The sequence below is a fragment of the Scomber japonicus genome, chromosome 9, assembly GCF_027409825.1.
Source record: "Scomber japonicus isolate fScoJap1 chromosome 9, fScoJap1.pri, whole genome shotgun sequence".
In the NCBI taxonomy this organism is placed as follows: domain Eukaryota; kingdom Metazoa; phylum Chordata; class Actinopteri; order Scombriformes; family Scombridae; genus Scomber; species Scomber japonicus.
The window spans coordinates 40203208-40217159 of NC_070586.1; the positions used below are offsets into that span (position 1 = coordinate 40203208).

Sequence of the window (13952 nt, forward strand, 5' to 3'; positions counted from 1 at the left end):
CTGTAAGGTAAGAGAATTGTTGTTGTGCACTTCTATTAAGTTCTACTGTTTCTATTTCTGTCCCTTCTTTTACATGCTGTGTATCGTCCCTTTATGCTTTTTATTCACTGTTTCCACAGTAACACAGATGCTCCTTTCAGAGCAGGTTTTAACATGTAAATATAGTGGCACTGATGCACCTTTTGGTTTATAGTCCTGTTTCACAGCAGCATTATCGACCAATAACAATAATGACTCTCTGATAACTCTCTGATGGCTCTGTTTAATTCAAGTATCCCCTAAGTTATGACAGTGTAATACCAGGATCCTGACACTGCAGTAGCTAAGTGGAATTCAGCCATCATTACATTATTTACTCATGCTGTATGGGGTCCAATGGGATAGAAGTACATGACCAAATAGATTTTAAATTGTAAAAACAATGAATAGGTGTACAGTACATAAATAGATAATATTTCTCTCTGTATTTCTTGATTTATTTATATATTCATGTATTTCTGCTATTTAAAATGTCTTTAAAAGGTAAATGTATTTGTGTGGCATTCGAATGGTAATAACATTTAGGTAATTTTGTATTTTCATCTTATTTTTTGCGGCCGTGAAACAACGTTGTAATTTTTCTCATAACTTGAGCAGAGCATGAGTTTTCATAGAACCGTGGTTACATTTGTGTTCCTTAACCCTTTCTTTTCTTTCCACTGCGAGTTTTCTGAAACAGGGTTATCAAGTGTTACGAGGTGCACCTAAACGCAGCATAGAGCTCTAAACAAATCATGTGACACACACAACTGGCGCATGCGCGGTAGTAGGTTTATACTTGTAAATATTACGGTGTAGTTGGTGACACTGCTCTATAAACATGAGTGAGTTAGCAGCTTTATTCCCGCTATTACTGACCCTGTTTTCTGCTCAGCTGCTGCAGGCTCTGCCGCAAACTTATTTCCAGGTAACCTTTGAATATTAAATGTTTTTCTACTTTTCTGAAACCTCAGTTCCGCTTTAAAGAAACTCCATTCAAAACTATCTTATCAAACCTATTGTGTAGTACGGCATACATTGACCCGCAGTGCAGTTGTTGTTTGCTTATTTTACTGATTTAAACCTGTTAGAATGTGTCTTCTATTTGAGAGGATACAGCCAAACACATATGGAAGTTTGTCATGTTAATGTAAATATTGTCAATAATTTATCAGGTGTAAGCCGTATTGCAAAATGAAGATTTAATATTACGATAGATATGAAGATACTCGATGTCGGTGAATTGATAGGTTTCTATTAAAGTAAAGGTGTTACATCTCCAGTTTTTTAAATGGAGTTTAGTTTGACATGACTTTTGTTTGTTTCCTGGACTTCCTCTGAGAATTTCAAGTAAGACAAGTTAAAACTTGAATGTCAAACTAAATGTCCGTTTTAGCCACAGAGTTTTATGAATGAAAACTTAATATAATATATGATGTACATTTCATTATTTTTCACAGTCAACAAAACATCATGGATCCAAGATGGAACCCCAATTCACAGAGAAGTATTTCAGTCAGACTCTGGATCACTTCAACTTTAACAGCATGGGGAACGCCACATTCAGCCAGCGTTACTTGATCACAGGTCCATCCACTGACCAGTCACCTTTTTTAAATTTAACAACTTGCATGTATGAGCTCGTGTTACTCATTGTGTTCTGCATTTCTTCCCACTTTAGACAAGTACTGGAAGAAGGGTTACGGTCCCATTTTCTTCTACACGGGCAACGAGGGAAACATCTGGGAATTTGCCCTCAATTCTGGATTCATCACAGAGTTGGCTGCCCAGCAGAGAGCCTTGGTCATATTTGCTGAGCATGTAAGAAAACATTGGTGTACAGTGTCAGATCATATGACAAAGGAAAATAGGAAGTGAGTTGTTAAAGTTTGACTCATACTATCAGCTGATTTGAATTTTCCACAACCTTCCAACCATATGTTTTTTGTTTTTTTACAGTGCAGCTTAAATTTCAGCACTAACCATTTGAAGAATAAAATGACCATTAAAAACATCTGGTCAGCTGCTCTAACTGCAAAAACGAACATAGATCATTTCTTGGCTTTGGTGGAATCTCACCGTCCTTTTTCTAAACTTATAAGTGTGGCCTCAAAATGTATTAAAAGATGTGATATACTGTAATTCAAAAAGAAAGAAAAAGGACAAATTTGTACACACACACACATGCAAAGACTTAAGTTAGTTAAATAGATTAATTAAGTAAATATTCTTCATTAATATGATGCCGACTGATATTGAGATATGTTAAATATCTGTTGGGTTTGTATCAAACCACAGTATCAATAGCTCCGACATGCAGGTATCAGCACTGACATTCAGAAGACACCATTATAAACAAACAGTCTGTCTGTCAATACTTCATGACTCCCTACTGTGTCATTTTTCTATAAGTAAGTGAAGTAAAAGTGCACAACAATAATACAATTTTAAAAACAAAACAATTACTTTTACCAAGTAACACAATACATTTGATGAAAAGGGGACAAGAATTGATTTTATTCCCAGGAACATTGAACATTGCACACTTGTATATATTATCAGGAATGGATGTATATTGCAGATTTATATGATTGCAGATTATTTTACACAGAGATTGTTTATTGTATATAAAATTTTACTTTATTTATTTATTTATCACCATTACAAGGCTACTGTTAGGTCAGTTTTTGAATTTCTCCCTAGGAGGATCAATAAAGATACATTACAAGTTTAGACTGATGAGCAGACAAACAAAAGATCTGAAAAAACACCACAAAACCCCTCTTATTACCATTATCATCACCATAATAAGTTACATATATCATATCTGTACAGCTGTAGTCTATGTGTGTGTGTGGGGTGGGGGAGGGGTACACAAGTATAAGATGAAGTAAATCTTGCAAATATACAGTATGATTTCATTTTAAAAATAAAAAAAAATGCTTCAAAAATGATCTAAATCAGCTGGTTGCTGTAGTTTTTAATCACCGCTCCTCAAACAGGAGGAAATTGTACATTTTTTAGGGGACTACTGTGGATGGCACAGAGGAATAATATACATACACATATATAGTGGTTTGGCCTTGGTTTTTTTGACAGTAACAAAAATATAGAACATGAAACCTACCTTTAAATGCAGTCTGATTAGTTCAGCACTTTTCTCTATATAATACTATAACTATACAGTACTGTTTTAGCTTGCTGCTAACTTGCTGTTCATTTTGTCTTCAATTAAGTTCCAATCTTTTAGAGCATATTTAGAGCCTTTCAGTATAAGAGTCACATATGGGGTCATGGCCATGGAAGAAACCATACTGCTGCATGATGACTTGTCACAGGAGCAGGTGTGTCCTGTAGCTTTGACACTGTCAGCATATGTTTGAATCTCTAATCAAGCTTGAGTACCCCCCCCCCCCCCCCCCATGTGCCCCCTGTCTTCTCTTTCTCTCACACAGAGATACTACGGTAAATCTCTCCCGTTTGGCAAAGAGTCGTTTAACATCCCTCAGGTCAGCCTGCTGACGGTGGAGCAGGCCCTCGCTGACTACGCCATCATGATCACTGAGCTGAAACAGCAGCTGGCAGCCACAGACTGTCCCGTCATCGTGTTTGGTGGCAGGTGGGAGCTCACCGTCATTGACCTGTTGCTGAACTTTTATTTTGAACTGATCAATCTGATGGCAGTTGTTTATTTGAAGTATGAATAAGTGGCTTATTAGACTTGAGTCCAACACAAATATGCACCCAGTTGTTGCCATATTATAGACCTTTTCTGGCCAAAGAGAGCCAAGGATTGACTCAAAACAACAGCAGATTTTCCACACATCATGTTGTCCTTTTCAATTCAGTGTGTATCCCCTTAGCAAAAAGTAGTATACTTGAAGGTCATTTCATTAAGTATGCTTGACTGTAAGTATATCAAGTATACTACGGACCATGTACTTGTAGTGTACTATACTAATTTAAATTTAATACCTCTTTGGACTAAATTGGAACATTTTAAGTTTACAAAAGTACACTTTCAAGTATACATCAAGTACACTCATCTATATACTACTAGTGTACTAGGTATATACTTCTAGTCCACATTTTAGTTTATTGCAGTATACTTAAAGTATAGCACAAGTCCACTCTTCTATATAGTGCCATTGTACTAGTTCTATACTATATGATGTTGAACATGTAAGTTTATAACAGGGTAATACCTCAAAGCTAAAAACATTTTTATTCTGCTAAATGAAATGTAAGCACGAGTCAATGACTTGACCTTATTCTGTACTTGGATCAAGATATACTAAGTATTAGTACTTTGTGGCAGAAAGAAGTAAAAAGTATACTAAAGTACAAGTATAAGCTTTCTAAGTCTTAGTATTAATGTACTTAGTCTTAGACTTTTCTTTATACTTTTCAGTATAAGCCAAGTATACTTCACTATACTATTCTTAAGTATATAAAATATATTATATACAAAGTAAACTTCAAGTATACTGCCTCAGTTTTAGTATAAAATAAGTATTAAGTAGTACATTTGAATAAACTACTTTTTGCTAAGGGTCTGTTGTCTCCATGCATTTAGAAAGTCAGCCTAAGACTCAGACTCTTGTTACTAAACCAAACCTGAAACTTCAAAGCTCATTTACTTCAACTATAGTAAGAACTCAAAATATGATTCCAGATGTAAAACTATCTTCAGTGTTTGGTTTCACACTGTGACCTGAGCCTTCATATACTTCCACTCTGCCTCGTATGAAATGAGGAGTGACTCAGTGATGTGTTTCTCTTTGTGTCTCATGTCTTCTTACAGTTATGGTGGAATGCTGTCAGTCTACATGAGGCTCAAGTATCCAAACTTGGTGGCAGGAGCTTTGGCTGCCAGCGCCCCAATACTGTCCACAGCTGGAATGGGAGACTCCAGGCAGTTCTTCAGAGATGTCACAGCTGTAAGTGGATGATGGATGCTGTTGGGGTTATCATCAGCTGAGAGAGGAACGTTTCTCTTTAAATCTCAGTTTGACGCGTGTTACCTGTAGGTGAGCGAGATTTGTGACATTGCAACTAGTGCGGGACCAATCATGATCCAGTATGCAACTTTACATAAGTAGGAGCCATCTAGTGTCCAGAAGGAAAACTGCAGAAATCAACAATATTCACAAAATCAGAGATTCCTGATCTTTCAATGAGGGAGAAAAAGGAGAAGTTGTTTGAAGGACTTTTTTTATTTTATTTTATTGTGGGAAAAACATATTGGACAAAAATTATTATTCAAAGCCAATATTTTTTTGTCTGAAGGGAATGTTTGAACTGAACTTTCTTTGTTTTTCAAAGGATTTTGAGAACATTGATCCAGGGTGCAGAGACGCTGTGAGACGAGCTTTCTCTCAGCTCAAACACTTAGCTGAACACCAAGGTAAAACTCTGATAATGTGCTTTTTTAACAATGGTTCTCAAAGGGGTCCTTCAGGTGGTTCCATGGGGCACCCAGCAAAAACTCCTTTTTGATTTATATTCACTTTCATTCCATCCATAAGTAACATTATGACAATGTATGACTGCTTTGGTCATGGCTTTCATACACTTTCTGTAATAGAACATCTGAAAGCAAAAATCCTATCAGGTGGGGGTGTGTGGTGTCATTTGTGTCAATTTAGGGGTTCTTGATGTGAAAAAGTTTGAGAACCTCTGCTTTATAAACAGAGCATGGCTTTAATTTTATGTACAGCAGCTCTGGAGGAAAAATCTGGAGGGAAAACAATGAGATGTTATAACTCTGGATAAGAAATGTCTCCTGTGAATTGAGCAGAATACAGTCGCATCCAGGCAGAGTTCAGCCTGTGTAAGCCTCCATCGTCCCCTCAGGACATCCACCAGCTGAACGGCATGCTGAGGAACGCCTTCACTCTGATGGCCATGCTGGATTATCCCTACAGTACTCACTTCATGGGCAACATGCCTGCTAACCCTGTTAAGGTGTGTACAGTAGTCTAAAGCAGATCTTACTACTTTGAATAAAACAGAAGTGAAACTTCTAAAGTCTATAGTTAGTAAGTCTACAGTCATCTCAATAGAAAATGTTATACAATATGCACACAGATCCAGATGTTACCCAACAGCTGTGAAGCTTTTTTTAATGAGTGAAATAGGAATAGGAACAGTTATAGAAGCAGATTCAGTGTCACTCGTCTCCAATTATGATAAAATGATATTATCAAAATAAATATAAAGTTCAACATACAAGCAGCAGAAAACAGTAGAGTTGTGTAAAGTTCAAAAATATAATTGGATACTAGTGCTGGGTAATAAATCAATATTTAATCAATATCGTGATATTTTATAGTCTATCGTCTATCGGTAATATGGAATAAGTGTCTTTTCCTGCCTTTAAAGGCTGTATTACAGTAAAAATTGTTCTATTATCTGCCTTTATCCACTTAGTCATTATATCCACATTACTGATTATTATTTATCAATAATCTCATTGTGTAAATATTTTGTGAAAGAACCAATAGTCAACAATATTGTCAAACTATTGATATTGAGGTATTTGGTCAAAAATATCATGATATTTGATTCTGGGTGTCACGTATTTGATACACACACATAAAAAATCATAGAAAAAGACGAAGCTCTATGACTTCAGTATTTTTATGGATTTTTTATTTTCAAGCAGTTTAACAGAAGTAAGGTGGAGATGTGTTGCTGCTGAGAAATGAGGAATATTTGATCCACCTTTCACTTCTCTTTGCTCGTGTAGATCATGTCATTTTGTCATTAGAACAAAAAAAGAAAAATGTGATAATTGAAGCTTTGTGTCAAAATAAGAGAAATGTGTGTGAGGATAAAGGAGTGTGTGGAATTGATTTTAGGAAACAAATAAAGAGTAAAATCCCAAAGCTTTCAAGGTTAGCTCACAGGTAAAGAACAGAAGAACACAGAGTCCTTTATACTCTCCACACTAAGTTTACTAGAAATGAGTTGGAGGAAGAAAGTTTTCATGTGTTTACTTAATTGGAGTATTAAAGTAATTGAACATCACAGTATAGTAGAACCAGATGAAGCCTGCTACACACCTCATATTAAACACACAATGTAAAACCACACCCGCATCACATGACCTGCAGCCTCACACAACCAGCTCATATTCAAATGTAAAGAGCTGAGAATTTTTTTGTTTCCATCTGTTTCCTCTGTCCATTTTTCTTCTTCTTCATTGTAGCTGTAGTTACCCAACAAAATATATCAGGTATTTTCCTAAATGACTTTGTTTGCTTCGTCAAAGAACACATCTTTGTTGCTCCATAGCTTCTAGTGGTCAGACACTCCGCAGTTTATCTTTAAGTTTTCCACATAGGAAGTAAATGTAAGAATAACACATGAATATATTTAACATAAAAGTATGGAAGATATGTTTCATGTCTGTGGATGAATATTCAGTAAATGTATGTGTGTATTGCACATTTGAAGGGGACATTTTGAAGGCAAAATAAAATATAAGCCAAAAAAATGCAAATACAAGTGTAGAATGAAGAGATATACAAGAGGAAGCTGTGTTTAAGGACAGTGAAACTAGCAATGATGACAGAAATATAACCTGATATTTCAGGTGGCTTGTGAGACCATGCTGACTGGATCTGACCTGATGGCCAACCTCAGGAACACTGCAGGTAAAGTCAAATACACTTATGATATCTGATTTCTGTGCTCTTATAGAAGTTGGAATTTGGATGTAGTTCATGTCAACTAGAGGCCACTAGAGGGAAGCAGCCAGCTTTAAATGATTCACCTTCTCTTTTGTGTGTGTGTGTGTGTGTGTGTGTGTGTGTGTGTGTGTGTGTGTGTGTGTGTGTGTGTGTGTGTGTGTGTGTGTGTGTGTGTGTGTGTGTGTGTGTGTGTGTGTGTGTGTGTGTGTGTGTGTGTGTGTGTTCGATCCTGCAGGGATTGTGTACAATGCTACAGGAGTGTTGACCTGCTTTGATATGTACAGTCTGTATCTGGATTGTGCTGATCCTACCGGGTGTGGACTGGGCTTTGACAGCATGGCCTGGGACTACCAGGTACTGTAACACACAGCAACACACATTACACACAGCATTAGTGAGGTGTCTGTTTAAAATGCCAATACAGGATAATTTCAAGATTTTTTTTAAGTATTAAAATGGAACTGTGGTGTTGGGGAGTACTATTGCGTGTATGGCTCCAGAAATCTGATAATTGACTCTGGTGATGATATTTGAGTTAGTGTCAGTTAAGGCTGAAGACTGCAAGTTTGAAAAATTCTGCTTAGCCACGTTTAAATCTCCAGACACGGCAATGAGTGAAATGTGTGAGCTTATAATACTGGCAAACATCCAGATGTGACCTGTTGCCATAATAACAATAATAATAATAATAAATACTTTATTTTTGGATAGGGACAGTGCACATTGATGAACATCGATATTTAAACATCTCTGTAAACATGCCGGATTATAGCAAAGCTGCTAATTTGCATCCTAGTGAATAAAAAAAAAAAAGAATACAAATAGAAGAGACATCAAATAAATAGATAAAATACAAATAGAGGAGACAACACACAGCACAATACACAATCAAAAGGCTACCAGATCCAGACAGGATACAACAATGTAATAAAAAGTAATGTTTAGTTAGTGTCAAGTCCAGTTTTTGATTAGATTTGAGCCATTGTTTTAGTTGTCCTTTTTAAAAGAAGAGTATGTGGGGCATTCCCTTATTGTGGAGGGAAGACTATTCCAGATGCCCCCCCCCCCCCACAACAGACAACACGTTCCTCCCATACGTGGTACGCCTGTGGGGAATCTCACAGTTTCCTCTATCACAAGCCCCGGTGTTCATACCTCCCAGAGTCCTTTTCCTTATGAATTCATTCAGCTGGGGTGGAGCAAGACCATGGAGACTTTTATACACAAAACAAGCCAATCTAAAAGTTTTAAAATTATGGAAACTTAAAAAATTATGTTTTTTAAGGGTCTTACAGATATGGAAGGAGAAGGGTTTTTTATCCAGAGTCTTTAGGGCTTTTTTATTGAGAGATTTTATGGGTTTGAGACCTGCTGTACATGCCAGTGACCAGCTGGTTAAGCAGTAGTCTATATGTGAGAGGATCATACAGTGTAAAAACATCAAAGCTTCACTGCTGGTTAATGAATTCCTGATCTGTCTGAAATTTGCCAGGTTGTATTTGACAGAGTTAGACACTTTTTTTGATGTGTTTCCTGAATCAGAGTGTCGAGTCCAGGATGACTCCTGACTATCTGAATTCGCTCACCAAAGCGAGCTCCTCCCCTCCCATGGCTCTAGACTTGCACAGATGGGTTCATGGTCAGCACTTCTCTAACATTGAAACATGGAAATCTTCCATAGACTGAGAGAAGTTAAAAATACATTCAAGTTACCATCTTTATTCTTAAAGTGGACATGATATAGGGCTCAACTGGATTATCTATCTATTATAATGGTAATGGTCCAAAATTATGTAAAAATTCATAGTATTTAGTCTTGATGGAGAACCTGTAAAGCTCCAAACTGTGTTAAGGCATTTTATTCTTTGACACATATTAAAACAGCTGTGTGGACATCTGGAACAGTTCTCAGGTGCTTCTAAGTTATTCCACCAGCAGTGTGCACAAATATGGGTCCTTGGCTCTGTGCATCACTACAGTTCCTGTTCCTCACCTAGATAACAGATACAGATACAGAGATAAGATGAGATAAGATGTTTCTTTATGGGTCCCCCTTGGGAGAAATTCAAGTTGACACAGCAGTACAGTGGAAAACAGTAGCAGCATGAAGGTGAAAGTGTGCTAAAAATATAATCAACAGAATAGGCTCAAATAGGAAAGTAGATACAGTAGACTGGATCTTTGTGTGAATAAATCTGCAATATATAACCCTGCAATATGCAGAAGTGAATGTTCCTGAGATTTACATACAGGATAATACCCTCACACAGATATGAATAAATAAATAAGATATATTTTTAAAAAATGATTTGTTTCTTTTCATTTGATGTTTTTAAATGAAGTCATTATTAGTATAAATCCACTTAAACACATTGTAGGTGATAAAATATTTAATATTTATCATTCTTTTGTGGTTACACCATTTGACATTTTCAGGAGCATTCAGTCTTTTGGTAAAAAATGGTGCAAAAACTAACAAAAATACTAAATGTACATTTTAACAAACATGATGCTGCTTTTAAAACTAGTTTTAAATGATGTTTGAATTACTCATCTTACCAACCCTTATTTGTCACTGAGCAATAAACAAATGAAAAATATTTTATTGCCCATGACAGAAATAAGACATTACACTCTTGTTTTACCTGATTGTGTATTTAATTTAAATGAATATAAGTCTGTTTATTTCATGTGTGACATCCAGAATGGCATTAACATTTGTCCTGTCTGTGTTGTGGCTGCAGGCATGCACAGAGATAGATCTCTGCTACGAGAGCAACAACGTGACAGACATGTTTCCTCCCATGAGCTTCACTGAGAAAGACCGTGAGCTGTACTGCTCCAAACGCTGGGCTGTCATCCCACGACCAGACTGGCTCAAAACCCAGTTCTGGGGTGACGGTGAGCACAAAATACCACCAAATACACCACACTGTACTGTACTGTCATCTGACATCTACAGGTGTTGTCCAAAAGTTTCTACTGAAGTAACACCACATTTTAGAATCAAACATTCTCCAGTGTTTTACATGATGGAACTGAGATGGTTCATAATGAGTTCTTCTCTTCTCATCTGTTCAGCTCTCTCTACAGCCAGCAACATTATTTTCTCTAATGGAGATCTGGACCCTTGGGCAAATGGAGGGGTAAGAAATTTCATTCAGTGAGTGAACTGTGATGTGACTGAAGTAGATCAGAGTTAATCTGCTCTCTGCTGTTTAGGTGAGGAAGTCCTTGAGCTCATCTCTGATAGCTGTCAACATTTCTGGAGGAGCCCATCATCTTGATTTAAGGTACAGCAATCCACTGACCCCCTAAATACTTATTCTTTATCATGTAGAGTCACAGAAAAATCATGTGATGTCCGTCTGTCGTTGCTCATGCAGAGGATCTAATGATGCTGATCCAGAGTCAGTGATCACAGCCAGGAAGATGGAAGCAGATCTCATCTCACAGTGGGTGAAGATGGAGAGGACCAGATTACAACAGTCACCTTAAAGTCCAGGTCCTGGGTTTGTTTCAGGGCTGGAGTTGAGACCGCTTCTGTGAAGTCACTTATTTCTTGTCAAATTCTAAGTACATTTTAAACCCAGCTTCAGTAACAGCTGTGCAGATGTTGGAGTCAGTGTCTGGATTCCACTCTATAATAACTCACATACTGAGTGTGTGTGGTGGTTCACACTGTAAAAATGTACTTGTTTTTTAAATGTGCTTCTTCTTTGATTGTGCTGTCAGCTGCTGAACTGAGTTTCCAAATGCTAAATTATTAGTAGCTTTCTGAAGTTGCAGTTTAGCTGATGTCAAAAAGCCATAAAATGTGTTAAAGGAACATTGCTGTGTTTTTTTGTTTTGTTTGTTTTTTGTACTACAAATGTTACAGACTTTACAGCCAGCTAACCAGCAGAAACACACACCACTGTGTTTCAGAAATCAGAATGCATTTTGTCTTCCTATCCTGTTCTGTATGACAAAAATCCACATGTCAGTTACATTATTGCTATGAGATAATTCAGTGCAGAACTTTCACACCTATTTAGTATTAAACTGCATTAACACACACAGCAGAAAACAGAAGAATGGTGATGGATTACATAACTTGTTTACAATGGTCAGAGGAATGCCAGTGTGTGATTTTGGGACTCCTCTGTAGTGCCCCTGTGCTCACTGTACCAAACGTTCCCCATCCGTTCAAAATAGAATGGTTTTCTTTAACATTACTACTACCATTGGGAATATGCTCACTAAACTATAAATCACATGATGTATGCATTGGAATTCAGTGGTGGAACATTTAGAGAACGTTACCTGAATATTTCCATTTTACACAATTGTATATTTTGCTGATATAGTAGCTTAAATACAATATGTAAGATTAAACTAGTGGTGTCTAGAGATGTCTATGAGTTGTTAGCAGCTTCACCAATTTCCACCATTTCCCCTCTGAATGTCTCACATGATTTCATTTCAATAAATGTTATATAAATGAATTAATGAATATTTCACCAAAAATCAAAGATGCCAGAAAAAGTACATAAAATAAAAACCAGCATGTGTATCCGAACTCATTAATCACCCAACTCTAGCAGACTAACTAGCTAAATGTATATGAAGTAGTTCAAACTGGCTCCACCTCCAGCAGCTACAACAGTAACATGCTGCTCTAACACTGACACATTAATCATTGAACTAATAATGTCATATAGAATATTTGACTGTAATATTTCTTAAATGAGTGTTTGAGAGGTTTGATATACATAATTTATATTTTGAGTTGTAATGACAGATTGACCTGCAGAGATGTTTAATAATGTGAAAATGATGAACACTTAATGATGAACTTATTGTCACATACAGATATTATACCACTTTACAGAATCCTCATTTTCAACATTTATTTCATAAATACAGACAACAGTAACATTTACAGTCACTGCTCTGTAGACCTCTGTAGAATCTTGTCCAACGTGCTCTGGATGCTGGTCAGAAACACCTGGTTTCCAGCTGTGGTCAGGTGCACTCCATCAGGCAGAAATGTGTTCTTGTTGTAGAACTTCAGGTAGAGATGTTCGATGAATTCACCTCCCATGTAGTCAACGTTCTTCTTCATGAACCTGTTGACAGACTTCCTGTCATTATTTATCTGCACAGGTTTTCCATATCTCCACTGCTGCCGCTCACTGATGCAGGAAAAAGCTATCTGCATGGAGGGAAACTGTGCACGCAGCTGCTGTAAATCCCTCTGCATCAGGAATGCCAGTTTCTTGGGGGACATCAGTCCAAGGTCGTTGCCACCGGCATGGACCACTAAAATGTCTGGAGGACTCTGGTTGGCTAACTCAGCATAAAAACGAGGAAGAACACCACCCCAACGCATCCCTCCTTTACCAAACCATTGAATGTTGGCATGAAGTCCAAGATTCCTGCCGTATTCTTTCTTGGCTGCTTCCTCTCCTCGACGAATGTAACTGTCGCCGATGATCCAGATGTTTGACACTCTGGATGTCACCGTACAGGGTCTGGTTCCTCTTGAAGATACCTTAGCCACAGTGCAAGGAGTCTCTTTGGAGGTACTTGGCAGTACTATGACTTTCTCCTCTGTGTCGGTGGTAATCCTCCTTCTCTTCCTCTCTGGGGAGGACATCTCTGGGTCTCTGTGGTCATCTTGTGACACTTCAGAGAAGGGCCTTTTCATGGCAAGTCTTCTCTTGCAGATTTTTATCTTCTTCCTCTGAGGAGAAGAGAGCTGTGCAGTTCTGCGGCTGTCCTGTGTTATTTCTGTGTAGGACCTTTTCACAGCAGATCTTCCTCCACAGAGCCTCCTCTTGTCCTTTTTAGAAGAGAACATCTCTGGGTTTCTGTTAATGTCAGAAGCAACAAAACAACTGGAACTCGCCATTTTACAATAGGAATCCTGTTCTATGAAACACTTTCTGAACTTTTTCTAAAACTCTTCTTGATAAGTGATCAGGACCTGGTCTTGTGTTCTGTACTCACAAAGTGGAACAAAGCGGTTATAGAACTTTGATGTATGATGTTATAATGTATGATGTCATAACATATGATGATGTCATAATGTATGATGTCATAACATATGATGATGTCATAATGTATGATGTCATAACATATGATGATGTCATTTCTGTCAGGTTGTCATGGTGACAGAGCCAGCTGGCAAAATGCAGCTTCACAATAATCTGAATAGTAAATACAGATGTCTGATGGTCTACTGATATATAC

At 37.3% G+C, this 13952-nt stretch overlaps 1 protein-coding gene across 1 annotated transcript; it reads left to right on the forward strand.

Moving 5' to 3' along the window:
* The first annotated feature begins 816 nt into the window (after positions 1-816).
* dpp7 (dipeptidyl-peptidase 7) lies at positions 817-12256 on the forward strand. Its single transcript, XM_053325159.1, has 13 exons — positions 817-946; positions 1479-1605; positions 1700-1839; positions 3474-3637; positions 4823-4958; positions 5344-5425; positions 5819-5985; positions 7619-7679; positions 7951-8069; positions 10460-10616; positions 10797-10861; positions 10938-11008; positions 11102-12256. Exons 1-13 carry the CDS (start codon positions 860-862, stop codon positions 11211-11213), a joined length of 1488 nt encoding a protein of 495 aa, XP_053181134.1. The 5' UTR covers positions 817-859; the 3' UTR covers positions 11214-12256.
* Positions 12257-13952: the final 1696 nt, after the last annotated feature.

Excerpts from the sequence above, each read along its gene's own strand:
- dpp7 (XM_053325159.1), top strand. The coding sequence starts at position 860 with ATGAGTGAGTTAGCAGCTTTATTCCCGCTATTACTGACCCTGTTTTCT. Across the intron at positions 1,606-1,699 it reads CCAGCGTTACTTGATCACAG|ACAAGTACTGGAAGAAGGGT; the intron begins GTCCATCCACTG and ends TTCCCACTTTAG. Across the intron at positions 7,680-7,950 it reads CAACCTCAGGAACACTGCAG|GGATTGTGTACAATGCTACA; the intron begins GTAAAGTCAAAT and ends TCGATCCTGCAG.